The sequence below is a fragment of the Hemitrygon akajei genome, chromosome 1 (assembly GCF_048418815.1).
Source record: "Hemitrygon akajei chromosome 1, sHemAka1.3, whole genome shotgun sequence".
Taxonomy (NCBI): Eukaryota; Metazoa; Chordata; class Chondrichthyes; order Myliobatiformes; family Dasyatidae; genus Hemitrygon; species Hemitrygon akajei.
Genome location: NC_133124.1, coordinates 79,119,797 through 79,141,282, shown reverse-complemented (window position 1 = coordinate 79,141,282; position 21,486 = coordinate 79,119,797). Strand labels below are relative to the sequence as shown.

Here is a 21,486-nt window from a genome sequence, read left to right as displayed (position 1 = left end):
TAATAAATAATACTCAATGCAAGGTAGGATACATATAGCAAAATTTCTGACGACCTCGTTTACAGAGCCAGGGAAGATGACCCGGCATGTAATGGAATAGTAATACACACAAGACGCTGGGGGAGCTCAACAGATCAGGCAGTATCTATGGAATAGAATAAACAGTCAACATTTTGGGCCGAAACCCTCCATCAGGTCTGGAAAGAAAGGGAAAGAAGCCAGATTATAAAGGTATGGGGGTGGATTCTGTCAGAGTACCACCCAACCTTACTTAAATCTGGGTAGCCTCCAACCTGACCACATAAACATCGATTTCTCTAACTTCTGGCAATTTCTCTCCCTCCCACTTATCTCTTCTTGCATTCGCCATTCTGGCTCTCCTCTTACCTCTTCTCTTCTCCTCATCTGCCCAGCAGCTCCCTCGAGCGCCCTTCCTCCTTCTCTTTCTCCTATGATCCACTTCCCTCTCCTATCAGGTTCCTTCTTCTTCAGCCCTTTGCCTTTTCCACCTATCACCTTCCAGCTTCCCACTTCATTTCCCTTCCCCACCTTCCCCCTCATCTGGTTTCACCTATCGCCCACCAGCTTGTGCTTCTTCCCTTCCCCCACCTTCTTATTATTGTGTGTAAGCACAACGAAGATGATGCTGGTGAACCATGGAGACATGTTGCCAGCTGCTTACAAAACTTATGAATATACCTCTTCTGAATTACAATCACTTCAATCTGCAGCCTGCAATTTCTGCTTAAGCAACATACTTTTCCACTATCTTAATGAACTAGTGATTTCACCATCAAGAAGCTGCAGAGGGTCGTAAATTTAGTCGGCTCCATCTTGGGTACTAGCCTACAAAATACCCAGGACATCTTCAAGGAGCGGTGTCTCAGAAAGGCAGCGTCCACTATTAAGGACCCCCAGCACCCAGGCCATGCCTTTTTCTCACTGTTATCATCAGGTAGGAGGTACAGAAGCTTGAAGGCACACACTCAGTGATTCAGGAACAGCTTCTTCCCCTCTGCCATCCGGTTCCTAAATGGATATTGAACTCATGATCACTACCTCACTTTTTAAATACATACTATTTTTGTTTTTGCATGATTTCTAATCAATTCAATATAAATATACTGTAATCAATTTACTTATTTATTAATTTATTAGTCTTTTTCTTCTATATCATGTATTGCATTGAACTGCTGCTGCTGCTAAGTTAATAAATTTCAGGACACATGCCAGTGATAATAAACCTGAATCTGATTCCGATCTTCTGAAGGACTTAGTGACTTAACCCCTCAAGCATGCAGATACAACACCTTTAAGCAGACGAAGGTATATTGCCATAGCCAGAAGAGAGGAGAGAGGAGGGCTCCAAGCCAGGCTGATATGCCAAGAAATGAAAGTCCCAGCAACTTGTCAGCAAATGTACAATTGCTGGAGAACAAGACTGAGGACCTAAGGGCAAGATTGCTCTACTGGAGGGAAATGAGGATTTATTCCGTTCTGTGTTTCACCAGGAATATGGCTCACTCCAAACATGCTGGATTTGGTGATCAGACCCGCGGTCTTCTCAATACACAGTATGGACCACATTGCAAGAGGGCGTCTGGGTTTCTCAGATGCAGCAGTCTTGGTCTTGTCGCACTCTTATTCCCCCAACCTGGAACATCTAACAATTATGTGTTGACCATTCTACTTATGAAGGGATCTCCTCTGTGATCCTGACTTCAGTTTACATACCACTAAAATCTGACATTAACTAGTCACTCAAGATATTGAATGTTGCCATCAGTAAACAAGAAAATGCCCAGTCTGATGCATTTCAAATCACAGTCAGGGATTTCAACCAGGCATGTCTGAAGAAATCTCTGCCCAATTATCATCAGCGAATAATATGCAGCACCAGGGGCCCCAACACATTTGACTACTGTTATACAGTACTACAATTAGGAATGCCTAATATTCCACACCTAGACTGCATTTTGGGAAATCTGATCAATCACTGTCCTTCTCCTACCTGCATACAGACAGAAACTAAAGAGTAAGGTTCCAGAGATAAGGACAACAAGGAGGTTGTCGCAGGAAGCAGAGGAGCGGCAATGAAATTGCTTCAAGTTGGTGGACTGGGCTGAGGATCTGAATGAATACACCATAGTTGTCACAAACATTATTAAAACAATCATGGATGAGGGTATCCCCACCGAATCTTTCAGAGTATTTTCCTGGATGAACCATGAGATCCGCATTCTGCTGAGGGTCAGATCAGAAGCATTCAGGTCTGATGACCAATTAAGATGCAAGAGGTCCAGGTATGATCTCTGGAAAGCCATCTCAGGTGCAAGGTAGCAATTCTGGACCACACTTCAGTCAGCGAGACCAAAGTGAGAGCATTCTTCAGGAGGGTGAACCCATAGAAAGCATCTGATGGGGTACACGGTCAAGTACTAAAGATCTGTGCTGATCTGGAACGGCTGGAGTGTTCACCAATATCTTTAACCTCTCACTTCAACAGTCTGAGGTAACCATTTGCTTCAATTATGCCAGTGCCTAAGAAGAACACTATCGTCCAGTCACACTTACATCGATTGTGATGAAGTGTTTTGAGAGGTTGATGATGTAATATATCTACTCCTGCCTGAGAAGTGACTTGGATCCGCTCTAATTTGCCAACTGACACAACAAGTACACAGCAGATGCTTTTTCATTGGCTCTTCACCTTACTCTGGAACATCTGGACAGCAAAGATGCATACAATAGGATGCTCTTTATTGACTACAGCTCGGCATTCAACATTATCATCCCTTCAAAAATAATGAATAAGCTTCAAAACCTTGGCTCAATACCCCCTTGTGCAATTGGATCCTCGATATCTGCACTTGCAGACGTCAGTCAGTTCAGATTGGCAACAATATCTCCTCCAGAATCACCATCAGCACAGGGGCACCACAAGGCTGTGCAACTGGCCCCCAGATCTACTCACTATATACTTATGACTGTGAGGCTAAGCACAGCTCCAGGGCCTTATTTATTAATTTCCTGACACACCACAGTCGTTCGCTAAATCAAAGGTGGTGACAAATCAGTATTTAGGAGGGAGACTGAAAATATAGCTGAGTGGTGAGACAACAACAACCTCTCACTCAATGTCAGTAAGACCAAGGAGATGGTTATTGACTTCACAAGGAAGAAACCGTAGGTCTCTGAGCCAGTCCTCATCAAGGGATCAGGCATGGTGGGGATCAGCAACTTTAAATTCCTCAGTGTTATCATTTCAGAGGATCTGTCCTGCGCCCAGCATGTAAATGCAATTACAAAGAAAGCACAGTAGTGCCTTTACTTCCTTAGAAGTTTGTGAAGATTCGGTATTTAAAGCTTTATCAACTTCTACTGATGTGTGATGGAGAGTTTAGTCACTGGTTGCATCATGGCCTGGTATAGAAACATCAATGCCCTTGAATGGAAAATTCTCCAAAAAGTAGTGGATACAGCCCAGACCATCACAGGTAAAGCCCTTCTCACCATTGAGCAAACCTACATGGAGCGCAGTTGTAGGAAAAAAACATAATCAAGGACCTCCACCACCCAGGGTACACCTGCTTCTCACTGCTGCCATCAGGAGCCTCAGGACCCACAACACCAGGTTCAGGAACAGTTATTACAATCAGGCTCTTGAACTGGAGGGGACAGCTTCACTCAACTGAACTGTTCCCACAACCTATGGACTCTCTTTCAAGGACTCTTCAAATCATGCTCATATTTATTGCTTTTTTTCCCTCTCTACCCTATTTGAACAGTTTGTTGTCCTTTGCACACTGGTTGTTTGGCCGTCCTGTTATGTGCTGTCTTTCATTTATTCTATTGCGTTTCTTGGATTTACTGTGTGTGCCTACAAGAAAACAAATCTCAGTGTTCTATATGGTGACTTCAATAATAACTTTACTTTGCACCTTGAACTTATTCTGGCTTCTTCCTCTTGCCTTTCCAGACATGCTGCAGGGGTTCAGCCCAAAACTTCGACTGTTTATTTCCCTCCATTGATGCTGCCTGACATGCTGAATTCCTCCAGCATTTTGTGTGTGTTGCTCTAAGTTTCCATCATCTGTAGGATCTCCTTTGTTTATGTATTGGAATAGTGAAGCTTGCAGGTGAAAAGGAATGGTTGAGAATTTCAGCAACAGATAATCTAAGGTAGGAGTGGAGTTTGACAACATTCAGGCAGTTACAGGCTCCTTGATGCATTACTCAGTCAAATGCTGTCTTGATGTCATTATACATCTGGAATTCATCCTTTGATCCAGGTTTGAGTTATGGTTGAGCAAGTGTCACTTGATAGCACTGGTGACGACAGCTTCCATCATTTTGCAGATGATTGAGAGTAAAGCTGATTGGGTTGCATTAAGTAGATTGGCTGATTTGCTCTTTGTGAGCAGGATATACCCGGGCAAGATTCCACAACTATAAAGTCATCAATCTGAAATATTAACCCTTGTTTCTTCTCTACCAGTGCTCCCTAGCTTGCTCAGTATTTCTATTTTTACTGGTTGAATTTCAGAACTCCAGCCCTTATAGTATTCTGCTTATGTTGGAATAAGCACATTGGGTCCTGGGTGCACTATTTCATATCTGCTCTTCTGACGTACAAAAAAAGGGATGACACCAGAAGAACTCACAAGTAATATTGGCAGCCTATCTGGGAAGGAGTACTGGTTTAATATCAGGATTTGGGTTGGCAAGAAGTTAGGTTATGACCAATATAAAGCAACACACACAGAATGCCACTGGAACTCAGCATGTCAGGCAGCATCCATGGAAATTAACAAACAGTCAACATTTTGGGCTGAGACCCTCCTTCAGGACTGGAAATGAAGGGGGAAGACACCAGAATAAAAAGGTAGGCTGGGGGAAGGGAATGGAAGGAGGATTGCTGCAATTTCTTGGTGGGAAAGGTAAAAGGCTGGAGATGGATGATAGGAGAAAGGGAAGGAGGAGAGGCACCAGGGGGAGGTAATAGGCCCGTGAGGGAAGCAAGAAGCCAGAGTGGAGAATAGAAGAAAAGTTGCTTTGGATTTTTAGCAGCTGCAGAATTACTTGTGTTATGAACAATATAAAATGATTTCCATGACAACCAATTAAATTTCTGACTAGTAACTACATTGGCTAACAAATGAAGGAAACATCAGCATCCAAGTTGCCTAGCAGCTGTAGTGACATCATACAGCTGACAAAAGTGCCCAAGAGCATTATGTGATGCATCCACACAGTCTGAAAGAGCACTTATAAGGGACTATGCATCATTATAAATAATGAAAGAAATTTTCTGAGAAGTTATATGTTTATGAATATTTTGTCAAGGGGTATCAATATACTATACAAGAATCCTAAAAGAACTTCCTGTTTTTATGGCTTTTCATTAGCACCTTCAAATCATGGAATGATGAAACTAATTATTGGTCAATTGGAAACTCCAGATCAGCCTTAGATTCAGCTTTTCAAAGTATTGTGATCCAATATGTGATCATATAGCTACCATGTACTAAAGTTTGCTTTGATGTGGCAGCAGAGTGACATTCAATATTATGTGTTAATCACACAACACCGTCAAATGGTTTTATAACAGAGGTTACCTGTACAATTAAGATCTTACTCTGATTGAAATAAAGGCACATAAACATTTCTGCACCAACCAAACAGTTCGAAACTTGCACTCACTCATCATAAACACCATACAATGGGAAGAAAGGAAATCTGGAGAAAGTTGCAAGGAACTAAGCCTGTAATTTTACCAACTGTGACTTCTGTTCACATCAGTGTTTTTTTCAAACACAGTGTATTAAACTTATTTGTTGGATATCACTCCCAATATACAGATCCTTTGATTTAAGTAAGTAGGCATTCTAATCTTGTGTTTTTGTTTCAAAATTCTGTTCACAAGCCATTTAGTCCATCCTATCCTCTGGCAACTACATGAAACTGAATCATTCGAGGTCATACACAAGTTTGAGTTTTGGACCTCACTCTATGGCATCATCAAGATCACTTTAATGTCATCTGACTGAGCCTCAGATCACCGGTTGCTAAATCTTTCATTTCTGTCTTCATTATGTATGGACAGACTATTCCAAAGTTCTCCAGCCCAGTCTTCATTCCCTCTTAGGGATCATCAGAAGTGATCAAAGCAGGAGTAGTCAATTTCCCCCCATCCCGTCTCACTCCTCAGTATCTAGTAATAATATCATAAGGTCACATAGCACTGAAACAGGCCTGTTGGCCCACCAGATTCATGTTGACCACCAATTATCCATCCACTAATCCCACTTACATGGTCCATTATCTTCTACAAATACATACATCCATAACTTGGTCCCTCAACCAATGTTGGTAAAGCAGATGAGTTGGCCATTATTCCTTTGCTCTTTGCATAAACTTGACAGATAAAAATGATTTAAGTACCTCTCAACCTGTGTCTATTCAACTGCACTGGAGCCTGGTTAAGCAATAAGCAATGCTTTAATTTTAAAATCCTTACCCTTAACTTCAAATTCAAACACCCTTCCCCCCATGGGTCTTTTCTCTCTGTAACCATCTCTGTAAACTCCTTCAATTCCACAACTCTCTGAAATATAATAATGCTGCTTCACTCTGTCCTCTTAAATATCCATTTAATCCTGCTTAATGCCTGAGTCTATAGCTGCCAAAGCCCTTAACTCTAATATTTCCCCCTAAATGCTCCCCTCCTCTCTTACTTCCTTCAATACAATCTGTAAAACCTACTTTCCTGACCAAGTTTTTGTTCTTCTACACCAATATCTTTTTATGTGGAACAGATCAGATTTTTTGTTAACAATTCTTTGAATGAAGCACACTAAGTGGTTTCGCTACATTAAAGGTGCAATTTAAATGGAATCTGTCACAGTTGTTATTGAATATTAGATGTGGTCTCATAATGAGACAGAATAGATCTGACGTGTCACATTATTCACACACGAATATCAATGTTGGCTGGATTGTAAGGTACAAGATAAAATGATTAAAAGGACATCTACTAACAAGCTGAAATTTAATGGAGATTGTTGATGTAAAAATGGGATTCATGTTGGTACACTTAAAAAATGCTGGGAGATTTCAGCAGGTCACACAGCATCTATGGAGGGAAAGAAACGATCATCATTCTAGGCTGAAACCCTTCACCAGCCCTATATGCATTCACCCTATCTATACTGTTCATAACTTAGTATACCATTATAAAATCTCCCCTCATTCGCCCTTGCTCCAGGGCATAAAATCTTAACGTAGTCAACCTTTCCTTGTAACTTAGATCCTCAAGTGTAACATCAGTGTAAATCTTCTCTGCACTCTTTCAAACTTAGAGATAATTTTCCTATAAGTAGATGACCAGAAATGCATACAAAACTCCAAATTTGACATCATCAACGTCTCATACAATTCAACACAAGTCCCAACACCAGTACTCCATGCCCTGATTTATGGAGATTAATGTGCTAATAGCTCTCTTTACGATCCCATCTACCTATGACAATACTGTATCCAAGGTCCCTTTGTTCTACGATACACCTCAGTTCCCTACCATTCACTGGGTTTGTTCTTTCAAAGCACACCACTAGTCACAGGTCTCCAGTCAGACAAACATCTATCTATTACAGTACCACTCTCTGGCTTCTCTCACTAAGCCAATGTTGAATCCAACTGACTGCTTCATCCTGAATGCCAAGCAACTTAACCTTCTGGACCAGACTCCCATGTCGAGCTTTGTCAAAAGCCTCACTAAAGTTCATGTAAACAATGTCCACCACCACTACTATCAACTTCATCAACTGTCTTCCCTTCATGCACTTCAGCAGTTGCTGAATACACATCCTTCCAGATGAAAGGCACAAGTGCTACCACTCAGCCAGTGAGATGCACAATCACTTATAGTTTTAACGAATGGGGAGAAAACCTGTACCAATTTGGCATTCAGCCAGCTTTGTATATCAACTGTCATTGTGAGAGTTACAATTTTATGAATATTTCCAAATGCATGAAGCATAGTACTTTGACTTAGTGGGTTTAAAATGAAAATATGATTAGACAATGAGTTTTATGCAACATGATTTTTGCCATTACAATTGTCCTTGATCCTTGACAGCATGAAGAGTCATTAATGCTTGCAGTCTGTTCACTGAAAACGAGATAGAACTAATCAGTGTAATTGAAAGTTTGACATCTGGCTAATATCCAAGGAGCATGAAACACAAGTGTCAGCTTAATTTCACTAAAAACTAACAACTTAAATCCAAGGTTCTTGCCAGTTATTTTGTAACCTTGCCATTGATTCCCTTTCTCCACAGGCTAAACTGGATTGCATAGGAAAACTTTAATAGCATCTGAAGCACCTCTGTTTCACTTCCCTTGCTTCTCTCTCAGTCTGTCGCTTTCCACCCTAAGTAAGGATTGGGCTGATTTTGCACTCTATTTCCACCCCATCATCATCCAAGTCTGCTATATCTTCCAGTACAATGGAATCACCTGCCCTTTCACCTTGTCAAGATTTCTCTATAATGGAAATGCAACTAAAACTGCAGCTGTTGAATACCTGAAGTAAAAACAGAAAATATTGGAGACATTTAGCAGGTTAAGCAATATCTGTGGACTGAGAAACAGACTTAACATTTCAGATCAATGATGCAAAATCAACAACTTATAGGTTCTCTCACTAGTGCCTGGGTACTGCCAGCATTTTCTGCTTCAGTGTCTGTTTCTTTCTTTCCTGGCACCAAGTACTTCAGATGAAGCAGTATAGCTCTACAAAATTACTATACTGCATTCAAGGCTTATAATTTCTACTCTGGAGAAACCAAATGCAGATTGGGTGTTATCACAGATCCCCTCCATTCAGTCCATCAGGTGAGTGAGAGTTTCCAATTGCATGTCCTTTAATTTTCTATCTTATTCCCATTCCATAGTAAGTCTTATACTCAATTTTGATAATTCTCAACATAACGCAGAGAACACCAGCACCACCCTGCTTTGTCCGATCAAAGTATGAAATTTGAATTCCATTAACTCCGATCTTTTGAGCTCCCTTATCACTACTCCTTGTCTTTGTCACTGATATTCCTTTGGACATCTAGCCCTTGCATACAAAAATGCCTTTTCTCTCCTCAAGTCCTTCCTATAATCCACCTTCAAAACAGATTTTGATTGCCTGTCTTGATATATTTAGCTTGATATTCCAATAAAATTGACTATGCTTCTGCAAAACTCCAGGTGTGTTTCTCCAAGTTCTGTATTGGGAAAGTTAAACAAATGCCATCACACTCCCATGCTTGGAAATTCACAGTCACTGAAGAGAAATATTACAGAGAGCTTCCAAAACCAAAAATTCCACTCCATTTGCCCTGGTCCAAGCTGTTTGCCCTAGGATGGTTTTTTGTCGCAGAATTCTGCTGAAAACCTGGCTCCTGATGATTCACATAGCTGGGTGCACTCACAGAATGGCATTGGCAACAAATGAGACCCTGTCCTCTTGCCCTACCACTACCTGCCTCCTCCTTCCACTGTGACAAAACAGTCAAAAAGATTTCATTGAATGATTTGAAATGAAACAGTTTAAATGTGTGCTTATTTATTTTTGGTTTTCATTTACTCGTGTTGGAACAAGAGGTAAGATCCAGAAATGAACTTTAAAAGAAAGAAGTCATTTAGAGCCACTGAGACTGGTGCTAAAACTGATAGAATTTTTACAACAAGACATATTAAGGGTGACAGAACTAAAATAAGGTTAAGCAACAGATCATCCATAATTTAACTAGTGACAGAAAAAGCTTGAAGACCTGAAATACACTCTTCATTTGCTTTGTTGCAGGAGCAATACTGGAGATGGCAAGTGGCGGCACTTGTTTGTAAATCTGTAACTGTCAACTCTGTAATCTAGAGATTTTTAAAAATATAATAGAATAATGTAATTACTTGACCAATAATACCACATACCTGCATCTTGTATGTATTGAAACTGCCCAGTTCTCAAGTCATCAGAACTATGTTCAGTATTGAAAGCCTGGTGTCTGCCCATGATAGATGATGGTGGCTGTGTGTGGTCTGACATCTGTGACTTGGCATCTTGCCTGAGATAGCCTTGGAGAAGTTCATGTAGCAGATTCAGGCAGTTCAAATGCTCTTGGCCCCAGAATATCTAAATAGAAACCAAAAAGAGTAGCACAGCTACTGATAACATGCATGGGAACACAACACTAAAAATCAAAGATCCACTTAAACTGATTAATAGAGTTTGGTATTCATTTCTCTAATATTGAACTACTTTTGGCCTTTTTGAAGCCAGCAATAAATAAAAATTTCATTGAATTTGTTGCAGCATTTGAGTATTATGTGCAGATCTGGTTGCCACATTATAGAAAGGATGCGGTTGTGTTGGAGAAAGAGCAGAGGAGATTCACCAAAATGTTGAATAGATTGGATGAATTTAGTTATGGAGAGAGATTGGACAAGCTGTGCTGTTTTCCCTGGATCGAAGGAGGCTGCAGGGTGACCTGATACAGGTATATAAAATTCTAACATGTAAAGATAAGGTAGTTAGCCAGAATCTTTTCAAAAACAAGAGGACATGGGCTTAAGGTGTGAAGAAGGAATTTTAAAGGAGATTTGAAGGGCAAGTTTTTTTTTATACTAAGAGTGGTTACTATTTGGAAATCGTTGTGGAAGTGATGGAGTCAGATGCATTCACAACATTTAAGAGACATTCAGACAGGCATTTAAAGAGGCAAGGCATATTTATTGCTCCTTAAAACCTTGTATATTGAGCAGGAGAAAGAACCAACCATGTGAACTATTTCCCAACATTTTGTACAATTGCAACATGACACTCTTTACACTCAATTGCTCTGCCCGTATAAGCAAGCATAACAAAAATGCACTTTTTCACTACCCTGCCCATGTATGTTGCAATTTTCAGGGAACTATGGAGGTGCACCTCAGGCCTCTCTGTATATCATTGCTTCTGAGGTTTCTGCCATTTAGTCTATATGTTCTGTTAGAATGCAACCTTCAAAAGAGCATTACCTCACTTGACTGAATTAAATTCCATCAATCACTGCTTCACTAAACTTTCCAGCTAATCTATGTCCCCTTAGGCAACACTTTGTTATCTACAGCTCCACCAATATTTGTGTCACCTGCAAATTTACTAATCATACTCCCTACATTTTCATACAATTCATAAATACGTATACTGTATTTATATATAGCCATTTATATATCACAAATTATTGTTGGCAATAATAATCCAACTTTAGTTCTATACTCAAAAAGAACCTAGGCAAAGCACGTAATTGTCGCTTTGAAGCATATGATAGCCCAGAACTAACACTAAACTTTGGGAAAACAAGTTCCACAGAGCTGATTCAGCAAAGGCAATCTGAAGTGACAGCTAGGAACTGAACAAATATAAACATATCGCTTACCTCCGTAGGGGTTGCTTCCAGTGGACCAACCCAGATGTTGAGATTCAGCACAGAATCTGATGTGTCATCCCTGCCTTCAACAGGCTGTCTTGCTGCATACGCAGTAACAAGAAGATCAAATACATTGTAGATTTCCAGCTTAAAAGCTGTGGCAAGCGTAACTCTCCTCTAAGGCTGCTAGACTTGGATGGGCTTTGAAAACCTGGAATAATAGTTTCTTTGGAAGAGCCTCAACACAAACTGCTAGAATCCCTGCATGAATGTGTATCTTCCAAAAGGCTAACATCTTGTGTATTGAAGTCCTGATTATCTAGTGTCAACTGAGGTGGGCCACTGTATACATGAATTTGATGCAAGCCTAGCAAAACAATTGCTGTACATTTAGTTCAATAGAGAAAAGAAATCGAAAGGCCAAAAGAAACACTCAGACATCCTCAAGGCAAACATCACATAGTGGGATACAGCAGGCTAGAGTAATGTAGCATAGAAACAGGCCCCTCAGTTCAACTGGCCCATTCAACCAAGACACCTATCTAAGCTTTTCTATCCTTGTCCAAGTGACTTTTAAACTGCTAAATACTCTCAGAGAAAGAGAAACCACCTTTGATGAAAATTATCATATTAGGATCACAGAGAAAAACAAGGATAGCAAGGGCAAATAAACCTCTCATAGTAACTCACAGCTAAACTTAACACTTAGCACTACCAGATTTAACCATCGACCCTGGGGAACATTGCTGCTGCTGCTGACAACTTTTTGGAAAGTGGCAAGCTCCCACAACACAACCTCAATATTGATGGTAATTGCCTTACTATTGTCATATGCAGTGAGATACAGCAAAAAGCTTGATTTGCAAGGCATCCAGACAGATTATTTCATATATCTTCATATATTTCATATATCAAGGTAGTAGAAAATAATAAGTTATAACATAATGCAGAATATGGTCTTACAGTTATAGAGAGTATGTAATGCAGGTGGGCAGATAAAGTGTAAGGGCCATAACTGTGATCAAGAGTTAGTGTTTATCACACAAGGTCCATTCAACAGTCTAATACATGGGATAAAATTCATCCTTGAGCCTGGTAGTGTGTGTTTTAAAACTTTTCTATTCTTTGGGTAAAAGGAAGATGAAGGGAGAATAACTAGGTAGAAGGTGGAGGGGTTTGTTTATTTATTCATTTTCCAGGATCAGAGTATCGCTAATGAACATTGCTCATCCTTCTGCTGAAGTATAGCAGACCCCGCACAATGAAGGAATGGTGATATAGCTCCAAGTCATGATGATGTGGACAATCTGCAAGTGGTGGAGATCTCATTAGCTTTGATCTTCTCAGTGGTCAAAGACAAGGGTTTAGGAGGTGCTGCCAGAGCAGACAGAGAAGTAACTGCACTGTGCTCAGGGCAGAGGGAGAGAATAACAGGGTGCCAATCAAACAGGCTGCTTTGACCTGGACGATGTTGAGCTTTGAAAGAGTATTTGGGGTTTCACTTATCCACGCAATTGATTCCATCACACTCTTATCTTGGGCCTTGCACATGTTGGCAATGTTTATGTCTGTCAAGTGTGTATCTTGGTGCATGATATCCAGCCCCTCAATTGCTTTTGGAGTCCCAATAGATATGTGGCAGGTACAGTTGAGATTTTGATCAAAGTGATCTCCATAATGTTGATCATTTGGAGTATGAGGCAGTTCACCACAACCTTCTCAAAAACAATTGGGAAGAAGCAAAATATGCTTGTCTTGCCTACCATACCTACACCATAAAATTTAGTACTGTATATAAAACACAAAACCACAATAGCAGTGCAACTAAATACTACCGGTAGGTGGTTAGACCCTGTCTTATTTATTTATGTATTTGAAGATAATAGCACAGTAAAACTCACACTACCTAATTACCCCCATGAGACCAATAAGCCTACTAACCTTCCAAACCTTTGGAATGTGGAGGAAACCAGAGCACCTGGAGGAAACCCATGTGGTCACAGGGAGAACGTGCAAATTCCTTACAGAGAGCAGCAGAATTTGCACCTGGGTCACTGGCGCTAAAATAGCATGATGCTAACCACTATGCAACCATGCTGCTCCAGTGGTTTAAACTGAATTGTTGGAGATGGTCATTGCTTTGTATTTCTGTGGCAAAGATTGTGATGAGGCCTGAAGCTGAGTGGTCCTGCTGAAACTCAAACTAGACACTGGTGATCAAGGTATAGGTGACTAAGTATTGTTTGACAGCACCATCTGCATTCTGTATGCTACATTCTGTTACTGTTTTACCCTTGTACAACTTTGATGCACTGGATGTGGTGAAATGATCTGTATGGATGGCGTGCAAAACAGATTTTCACTGTACCTCAGTACATGTGACAATAATAAACCAATTACTACTATCAGCACTTTCCATTGCCTGCTCATGGAGGAGATTAAACAGATTGGCAGAAATCTGCGGGAGGATTGAAGTTATCCTGCTTTTGTGAAATTGGATATATCCAGACAATTTTCCACATGGTCGGGTTGACAAGAAATGCAGCTGGTTCTGCAACACAGGTATTCAGTACAACAGCTAAAACGTTGGCTGATGCTACAGTCTTTGCCATGTCTATTTCTTTCAGACATTTTTTGGGCAGTAGGGATCACAAAATGGTGAGATTATTCTGGCTGAAACTGTTTTTGTTAAGGTGGCAGACAAAAAAACACTAGTTGGGTCACAAATATAAATATAATCCCTTAAGATCTTTGCATATCCTTTTCAGAGTGCAACAAGGTGTCTGTTTAATGTCTCATAATTAAACACAACAATAGACCACACAGCACTGTCCTGGTGCAACAGCCTAAATGTTTGTGCTTAATGCTCTGAAATGACAATCTTCTGACTCAGACAAGACTGTTCACTTCTATGCACTCCAATCAGAAGAACCCCAGGGAAATTTCATTAGAAGAGAAAACTTTTGAACCACCCAATATCTACAAATCTGTGAATTTGTAAGATTCAGATGCAATAATCCTCCATAAAAGGTGGAAATAATTTATCTCTGTTCAGCATTAGTCAAGCTGGGGATGCCAAGGGTCAATTGAAAATTAGGTTTCTGTGTCCACTGTGATCTTTATTTGCAGAATGAAAATGATGACAAACTATTTATCTCAAAAGTTTTATCTCTATTATTAAGAAAACAAAAATATTTATGAATGTAGGTACTGTACTTACAGTATGATATTGGTCATTTCATTTTATTGCCCCACTCAAATGTTTGTTTTCCTCTGATCTTTTTAGAAGTTTATTACTCAATGCTAAAAAAAAATCAACTACTTCAAATGTAAGAGTGTTGAAGTTTACCAGATAACCTGATCATGTTACCAGGGTGCTCTCTGCTTGATTTAGAGAGCTGGAAATAAAAGACATTTGGGTCAAACAAGGAACAGACTCATTAAAGCCAGACTCTCCCAGACACTACTGCCACCCACACAAACCTGAATCAGCCCAGCTTTCACGTCAACCAGCACTTTTGGAATGGAGTGAGAAGGGTCAGGGTCGCCACTGTGCCTACACCACTTAGCTTCCAGTTGCATTGAACAGCAGAACGGACCAATTAATGCCTTATTCCTGTCTTTGAGGCATGTCTTTATGAGCAAGTCCTTCAGTTGAAGTGCAAATGTGGCACCCAAGATCATTCCTTAAGCAGAGGAAGAAAAGAATGTCAGATTTATCCACTCTTGCACAACTGCACAATAAATTAAATAGTGCAAGGCTAAAAGAAACATTTGTCTTAGCCTTCATTCTTTCTGCAGTTCTTATGAATCAGTTCTCTGATCTTTACATCTGTATGTAATTAATACAGGATGCCAGCTCCTAAGCAGCATTGTGGAGTTATGAGCAAACTGCTGAAGCAACTGAACTCTCCGCAATAATTTATGGAACACAATATATTTTGCTGACTTGCCTTGTAAAGGAAATATAACATGTACTGTTGTGCTCAGCCGAATATTCTGCATACTTGAATATTTCGAAATCTGTATTTTAATTCAGCTTCTTGAAAAAATAATTTAACACCTTTCCCGGAACATTGCTCAGGGGGCAGAAGCATAAAATACATCTTTTACATTACACTCTCACAGATGCTGACTATAGCAAATTGAGCTCTGGGGATGGTACTTAAGGTGTATTTAGCTGTCCCTTCCCTTCTAAAGCAGGAACATGAAAACACTTAACATATGTTTTAAGAGACATTAAATTTAGTTCAAAGTAAACAATGGAAGCAATTTGTTTGATGCTGACATATATTCTGTTATTCATATTTTCTCCACCACTTCTTCAGCCAGGGCATGTGAAAACAAATCACACTACAAATTTAAGTGATCCCATTAATTTCTAACTGTATGGAGTCAGAGCAAAACGCTGTGGAACAGAGCTTCAAAGTGAATGTGTACAGCTTTGTTGAGCAGAGTGTATACCTTTGCAGAGTCAATATCATTTAGTCATCAGTAAATGCACACAGTGATGTTAAGCAGATGAGATTTGTGTAAATATCATTTATAACCTTTCCTGTTAAAATCATTACTATATTGACTGCTGGAAACTCATATTTGTTGCCTTCACTTCAAACACAGAGAAGCAGGCACATTTATTATTTTAATCCATCATAGTACTTATTTTCACTTTATTGGGGCACTGTGGTGTTCTTTTACACATCATTTCTGTAGCTTTTAATTAAATTTTATGGCTTCAGCCAAGAATCCTGGATGTTTTGTGTCTAACTAGGTTCAAGCAGAGTTCAGGTCAGAGATGAATCAGAAGAAAACACAGAGATGGTTATCAATTTATATGATCTCATCTGGCTAAATCACAGAGAAGGCAGGTAAACAGCTGTCAGAACACTGAAGAGGCAACAGACCAAGTCACAGTTTTGACAACAACTAATTCTAACTAATTCCGCCAATAAACCACCGTTAAAAAGTACAAATTTGAAAAATGTTGCTATTTTCCTAAAACTTAAATGATTAAAGAGAGAAAAAAGAACTAACTACAAGAGAGATATCTGATCTTTTTTCGCTCCACTAATCTTCACTTAAATACTTCAGCGTTATTTTTTAAACAATCCAAGAGACATCAAGCTTAAGTTTCATGCTCTCTTGCATTTGTTATATTTATTTGAATTCTGCAGGACTGATCAGCGTCAACTTTTTAGCACAGAGCATTTCTGGAGTCTTTAGACTGCTTTAAGTTCACAATTTATTGCAGGTTTCTGGCCCAAGGATTAGGTGGTGGCTTGTTTCTTCAACATTACAACATCTGTTCTTTCCTCCTACATTTTACTTTCACTGGATTTCAAACACACCTCAGCAGAAGGCAAACACTGACAGGAATTAAGATTCTGGTGCTTTTTGTATTATCGCAAGATTCAGTGAACTTAGCTTGGTGTCAGCTAAATCCTTTTAGTTTTTCTTTTCAGAGAGTGGGGGATATGTTGTAATGACGTTCAAAATCCCAGTTGTTACAGAGCCAATATGATCGTAACCTCTCATTGAGTGCAGGGAAGACGGAGGGTTTAAGCTACTTGGTGTCAAATGTGACAAAATCAAGGGACCCACACCCAATATTCTAGCCACAGTTCCAGGGGAAACTTTAATGGTGATTTGCATTCATCTCTACAAACTACATTTAGATTCAATCCCTCGTGGTCTCCTTAATGTTTAATTTGTCTGCCGGCTTACACTGACAAAAATTTTTTATTTCATGTGGTGCACACAGTAGTAAACTTCTGAGCTGCTTTCTAGAGGTGCAGCAGTACTTTTGATTCCATCTAATACAGCTTTCATGGAATGTAGGTTATTCAGTACTATGGCAAAATAACACCAAACAATACAGACCATGAACGTTGATACGTTAAGTTGGGTTTATGATTGTCGTGTTGTTTACCTTACAAAATTTCAGGAAGTAAATATTATAATAATAGAGAGGGAAGACTAAAAAGTACTGTGAATTGAACAAAAATTGTTCTTATCTATCTTGTGTTAAAAACACACCAGGAGATAGTAAATTGGACCATCCGTCTAGAACTAGTTGACCTCCGTCACAGGTATGGTAGATTGGCTTCAGTGTCCTGGCTAGGCTATAGGGATACCAAACATGGGTCCAGCTTTCAATTATTAACTAATATCCAGTGTAGGAAGTGTGTGCATCAGGCAAGGAAACATGATGCATTGTGTATCAAAACTCAAAACATGTTCCATATGTCCCACACAGTTACAGTGAGAATGTATAAACTCCTTACCCCAATCACTGATGCAGTAATGTGTTATGCTAACTGCTACATTACCATGCTGCTGAAGAGTCAACATTTCAGGTTGAGGCCCTTCTATGGCACACCAGATAATGGTCTTGAACTAAAATGTTGGCTGTCTATTTCCATCCACATTTCATGTCTGACCCATTGAGTTCCTTCAGAGTTTTGTTTGTTGCTTTTAAAAAAATAACTACATTGCCTGTTCCCCTTAAGGAACTGAAGTATAAAAGACAAGAGCTGGCAGGTAACATTAGAACTGCAGGCCACACTTAGTCAGACCACAACTCGAATATGGTATGTTTTGTGTTTAAATGCATTTGAAATAGAGAAGATGCAGGGAGCAAGTGCAAGTGGACAAGAAATGGGGAAGCAGAATTTTAAATGAACTGAAGGGCTTAGTCCCTGAGAAGCCAGTGAGCACAGCAGTGGAACAATTAAGCAAGTACACATGACAAAGTTTCCAACAGTGATTACATATTGAGTGGTGAAAGGCAGTGATAGAGTGGATGTGGAGAGGATGCTTCTTATGGTGGGAGAGTCTAAGACCTGAGGATACAGCCTCAGAACAGAGGAGCGTTTGGCCAGAGAGTGATGAATCTGTGGAATTATTTGCCACAGGCAGCTGTGGAGGCCAAGTCTTTATGTATATTTAAGGAAAAAGATGATAGTTTCTTGACTGGTCAGGGCATGAAGGGATATGGGGAGAAGGCAGGAGATTTGGGGCTGAGAGGAAAATTAGATCAGCCATGATGAATTGGCGGAGCAGACGCGAAGGCCTAAATGGCCTAATTCTGATCCTTTTTCTTACATTGGCCATTCTAATTGGGCAGAGTCTGTGAAAGGGCTAGGAATTAAGGTAAGGTTTCCATATGGTAATCAAACCCATCACTGGGGATGACCCCGCCATAAAAATACTTAGCAAACAAGAAAAAATCTGCAGATGCTGGAAATCCATGCAACACAAACAAAATACTGGAGGAACTCAGCAAGCCAGGCAGCAGCTATGGAAAAAAAGTACAGTTGACATTCCTGGCCAAGACCCTTTGGCAGGACAGCTGCAGGAAATCTTTATGCATCCTTTAGGAAGCTCTGAGGAGGATTGAGACAAGGATGGAGATAACAAAGGGATGACCAGCCATTAGATAAAATAGTTTGGGGTTATAATGCCAGCCAATGTTAAGACTTGAAAGGGAAATTGTGTGGTCAGCACTTTAACAGGAATTGGATCCCACTGATATAAACTGAGAGGAGATGGAATTGAAATGAGAGTGTAATAGAAGTGGGGGGATGAAGAAGGATGGAGTAGAATGATTTAAGTGGATATGTGAGGAGAGAATGAACAGAATGACCCGAGATAAATTACTGGACTATCTACCTAGTTGCTGGTATTGAGAAGCAGTGGCTGTACCAACTGCATCAATGTGCGAATGAATTAGTTAACGGCTATTTCATCAGATACATATAGTGTGTATATATGGTTAATATATCGCTCCTTTCATGTTTCTTTCTCAAACTATTTTACAACCAATTATGTAATTTTAAGGACAAGAATTTTAAGACTGTTCTAATGTTGGCCAAGTGGCTTGCTCATGGAAGCAACCACAAGCAACATCATGATAATGACCAGATAAATACTTTTCAACAAAATGCTTCACGCACAAAATGCTGGAGGAACTCAGCAGGCCAAGAACCAACTATGATAAAAAGTAATCAGTCGATATTTTGGGTCAAGACTCTTCATCTGGTCTGGAGAAAAAAAGGATGAGAAGTCAAAGTAAGAAGGTGAGGGGAGGGGAAGAAGAAATACCAGGTGTAGTGATAGGTGAAACCAGGAGCAGGGAGGGGTGAAGATAAAGGTTGGGAAGTTGATCAGTGAAAGACATAAGGAGCTGCAGAAGGACATTGAGGTTCTGACAGGAGAGGGTAGACACCAACAAAGAAAGAGAAGGGGGAGGAGCACCAGAGGGAGGTGATGGGTAGGTAAGGCGATAAGATGAGAGAGGGAAATGGGAATAGGGAATGGTGAAGGGGGATCATTTACCAGAAGTTCAAGAAATCGATGTTCATGCCATCAGGTTGGAGGCTACCCAGACGGAATATAAGGTGTTGCTCCTCCAAACTGAGTGAGGCCTCATCCTGGCAGTAGAGGAGGTGATGGATGTCGGAATGGGAATGGGAAGTAGAATTGAAATGGGTGGCCACGGTGAGATCCTGCTTTTTCTGACGGAAGGAGCATAGGTGCTCGGTGAACGGTAGAGGTCTCCCAATTTATGTTGGGTCTCACCAGTACAAAGGAGGCCACACCGGGAGCACTGAACACAGTACATGACCCCAACAAGCTCACAGGTGAAGTGTCATTTCACCTGGAAGGACTGTTTGGAGTCCTGAATGATAGTTAGGGAGGAGGTGTGGGGCAGGTGTGGCACTTATTCCACTTGCAGGGATAAGTACCAGGAGGGAGATCAGTGGGGAGGGACAAATGAACAAGGGAGTCATGTAGGGAGTGATCTCTGTGGAAAGTAGGGTGGGGAGGGGTAGGGAAAGATGTGCTTTGTGGTGGGATCCCACTGGAGATGGCAGAAGTTATGGAGAATTATGTGCTGGACGTGGAGGCCGGCAGGGTGGTAGGCAAGGACAAAAGGAACCCTATCCCTGGTGGGGTGGGTGGTGGGTGGATGGGGGAAGGGCAGACATGTGCGAAATAGAAGAGATTTGGGCAAAGGCCGCATTGATAGTGGAAGAAGGAATGCTCCTTTCTTTGAAGCAGGAGAACGTCTCATTAGTTCTGGAATGAAAAGCCTCATTCTGAGAGCAGATGCAGAGGAGACGGAGGTACTGAGAGATGTTATTTTTACAAGTAACAGAGTGGGAAGAGGTATAGTTCAGGTAGCTGTGAGAATCACAGTGTTTATAAAAGATCTTAGTAGATAAACTGTCTCCAGAAATAGAGACAGAGATCAAGAAAGGGGAGGGAGGTGTCAGAAATGGACCAAGTAGATTTGAGGGTAGGGTGGAAGTTGGAGGCAAAGTTGATGAAGTCAATGAGCTCAGCATGGGTGCAGGAAGCAGCACCAATGCTGTTAGCGATGTAGTATAGGAAAAATTAGGAAGTGATACCAGCGTAGGCTTGGAACATAGCCGACAAAAAGGCAGGCATAGCTGTGACCCATATGAGTGCCTATGACTACATCTTTGCTTCGCAGGAAGTGAGAGGAGCTGAAGGAGAAATTATTGAGAGTGAGGACCAGTTCCGTCAGATGGAGGAGAGTGGTGGTGGAGGGGAACAGATTGAACAGATAAAGAAGCAGAGAGATTTAAAGCCCTCCTGATGGGGGTGCATAGGAACTGGACACATCCATCGTGAAAGTGAGACAATCGGGGCCAAGAAAAGTGAAGTCACTGAAAAGATCCAAGATGTGAGAAGTGTCATGGATGTAGGTAGGAAGGGACTGAACTAGTGGGGATAAAACAGAGTCCAGGTATGCAGAAATAAGAAAATGCTTAACTGGAAAATGCTCCTTTGAAATATTGTTATGACTTCTTTTAATAACTAAACGAATAACTACCCTGGAAATTGTTTGAAAATGCAAGGTATATTTTAAATACAGAGCAGTATTTCTTTTTGTCTTCTAATCCAAACTTTCACAATGAATGAAATTTGGCAAGTCTGACAGTCATTTGTACCAGATGACTTTAGCGAACTGGTACTACTCAGGAGATCAGGAAAC

The 21,486-nt window shown here is 40.5% G+C and overlaps 1 protein-coding gene across 6 annotated transcripts in view; it reads right to left on the bottom strand.

Annotated features, from left to right (window-relative positions):
- LOC140728102 (intermembrane lipid transfer protein VPS13B-like) overlaps nucleotides 1–21,486 on the bottom strand; it is a 1,021,046-nt gene that overhangs the window by 137,970 nt on the left and 861,590 nt on the right. For all 6 annotated transcript variants that reach the window (XM_073046336.1, XM_073046304.1, XM_073046330.1 and 3 more), the window contains exons 37-38: nucleotides 14,946–15,148; nucleotides 9,985–10,186 (exon numbers count right to left, since the gene is read on the bottom strand). In XM_073046336.1, the coding sequence (XP_072902437.1) occupies nucleotides 9,985–10,186; nucleotides 14,946–15,148 (405 nt within the window). The remainder of the gene's footprint in view (nucleotides 1–9,984; nucleotides 10,187–14,945; nucleotides 15,149–21,486) is intronic.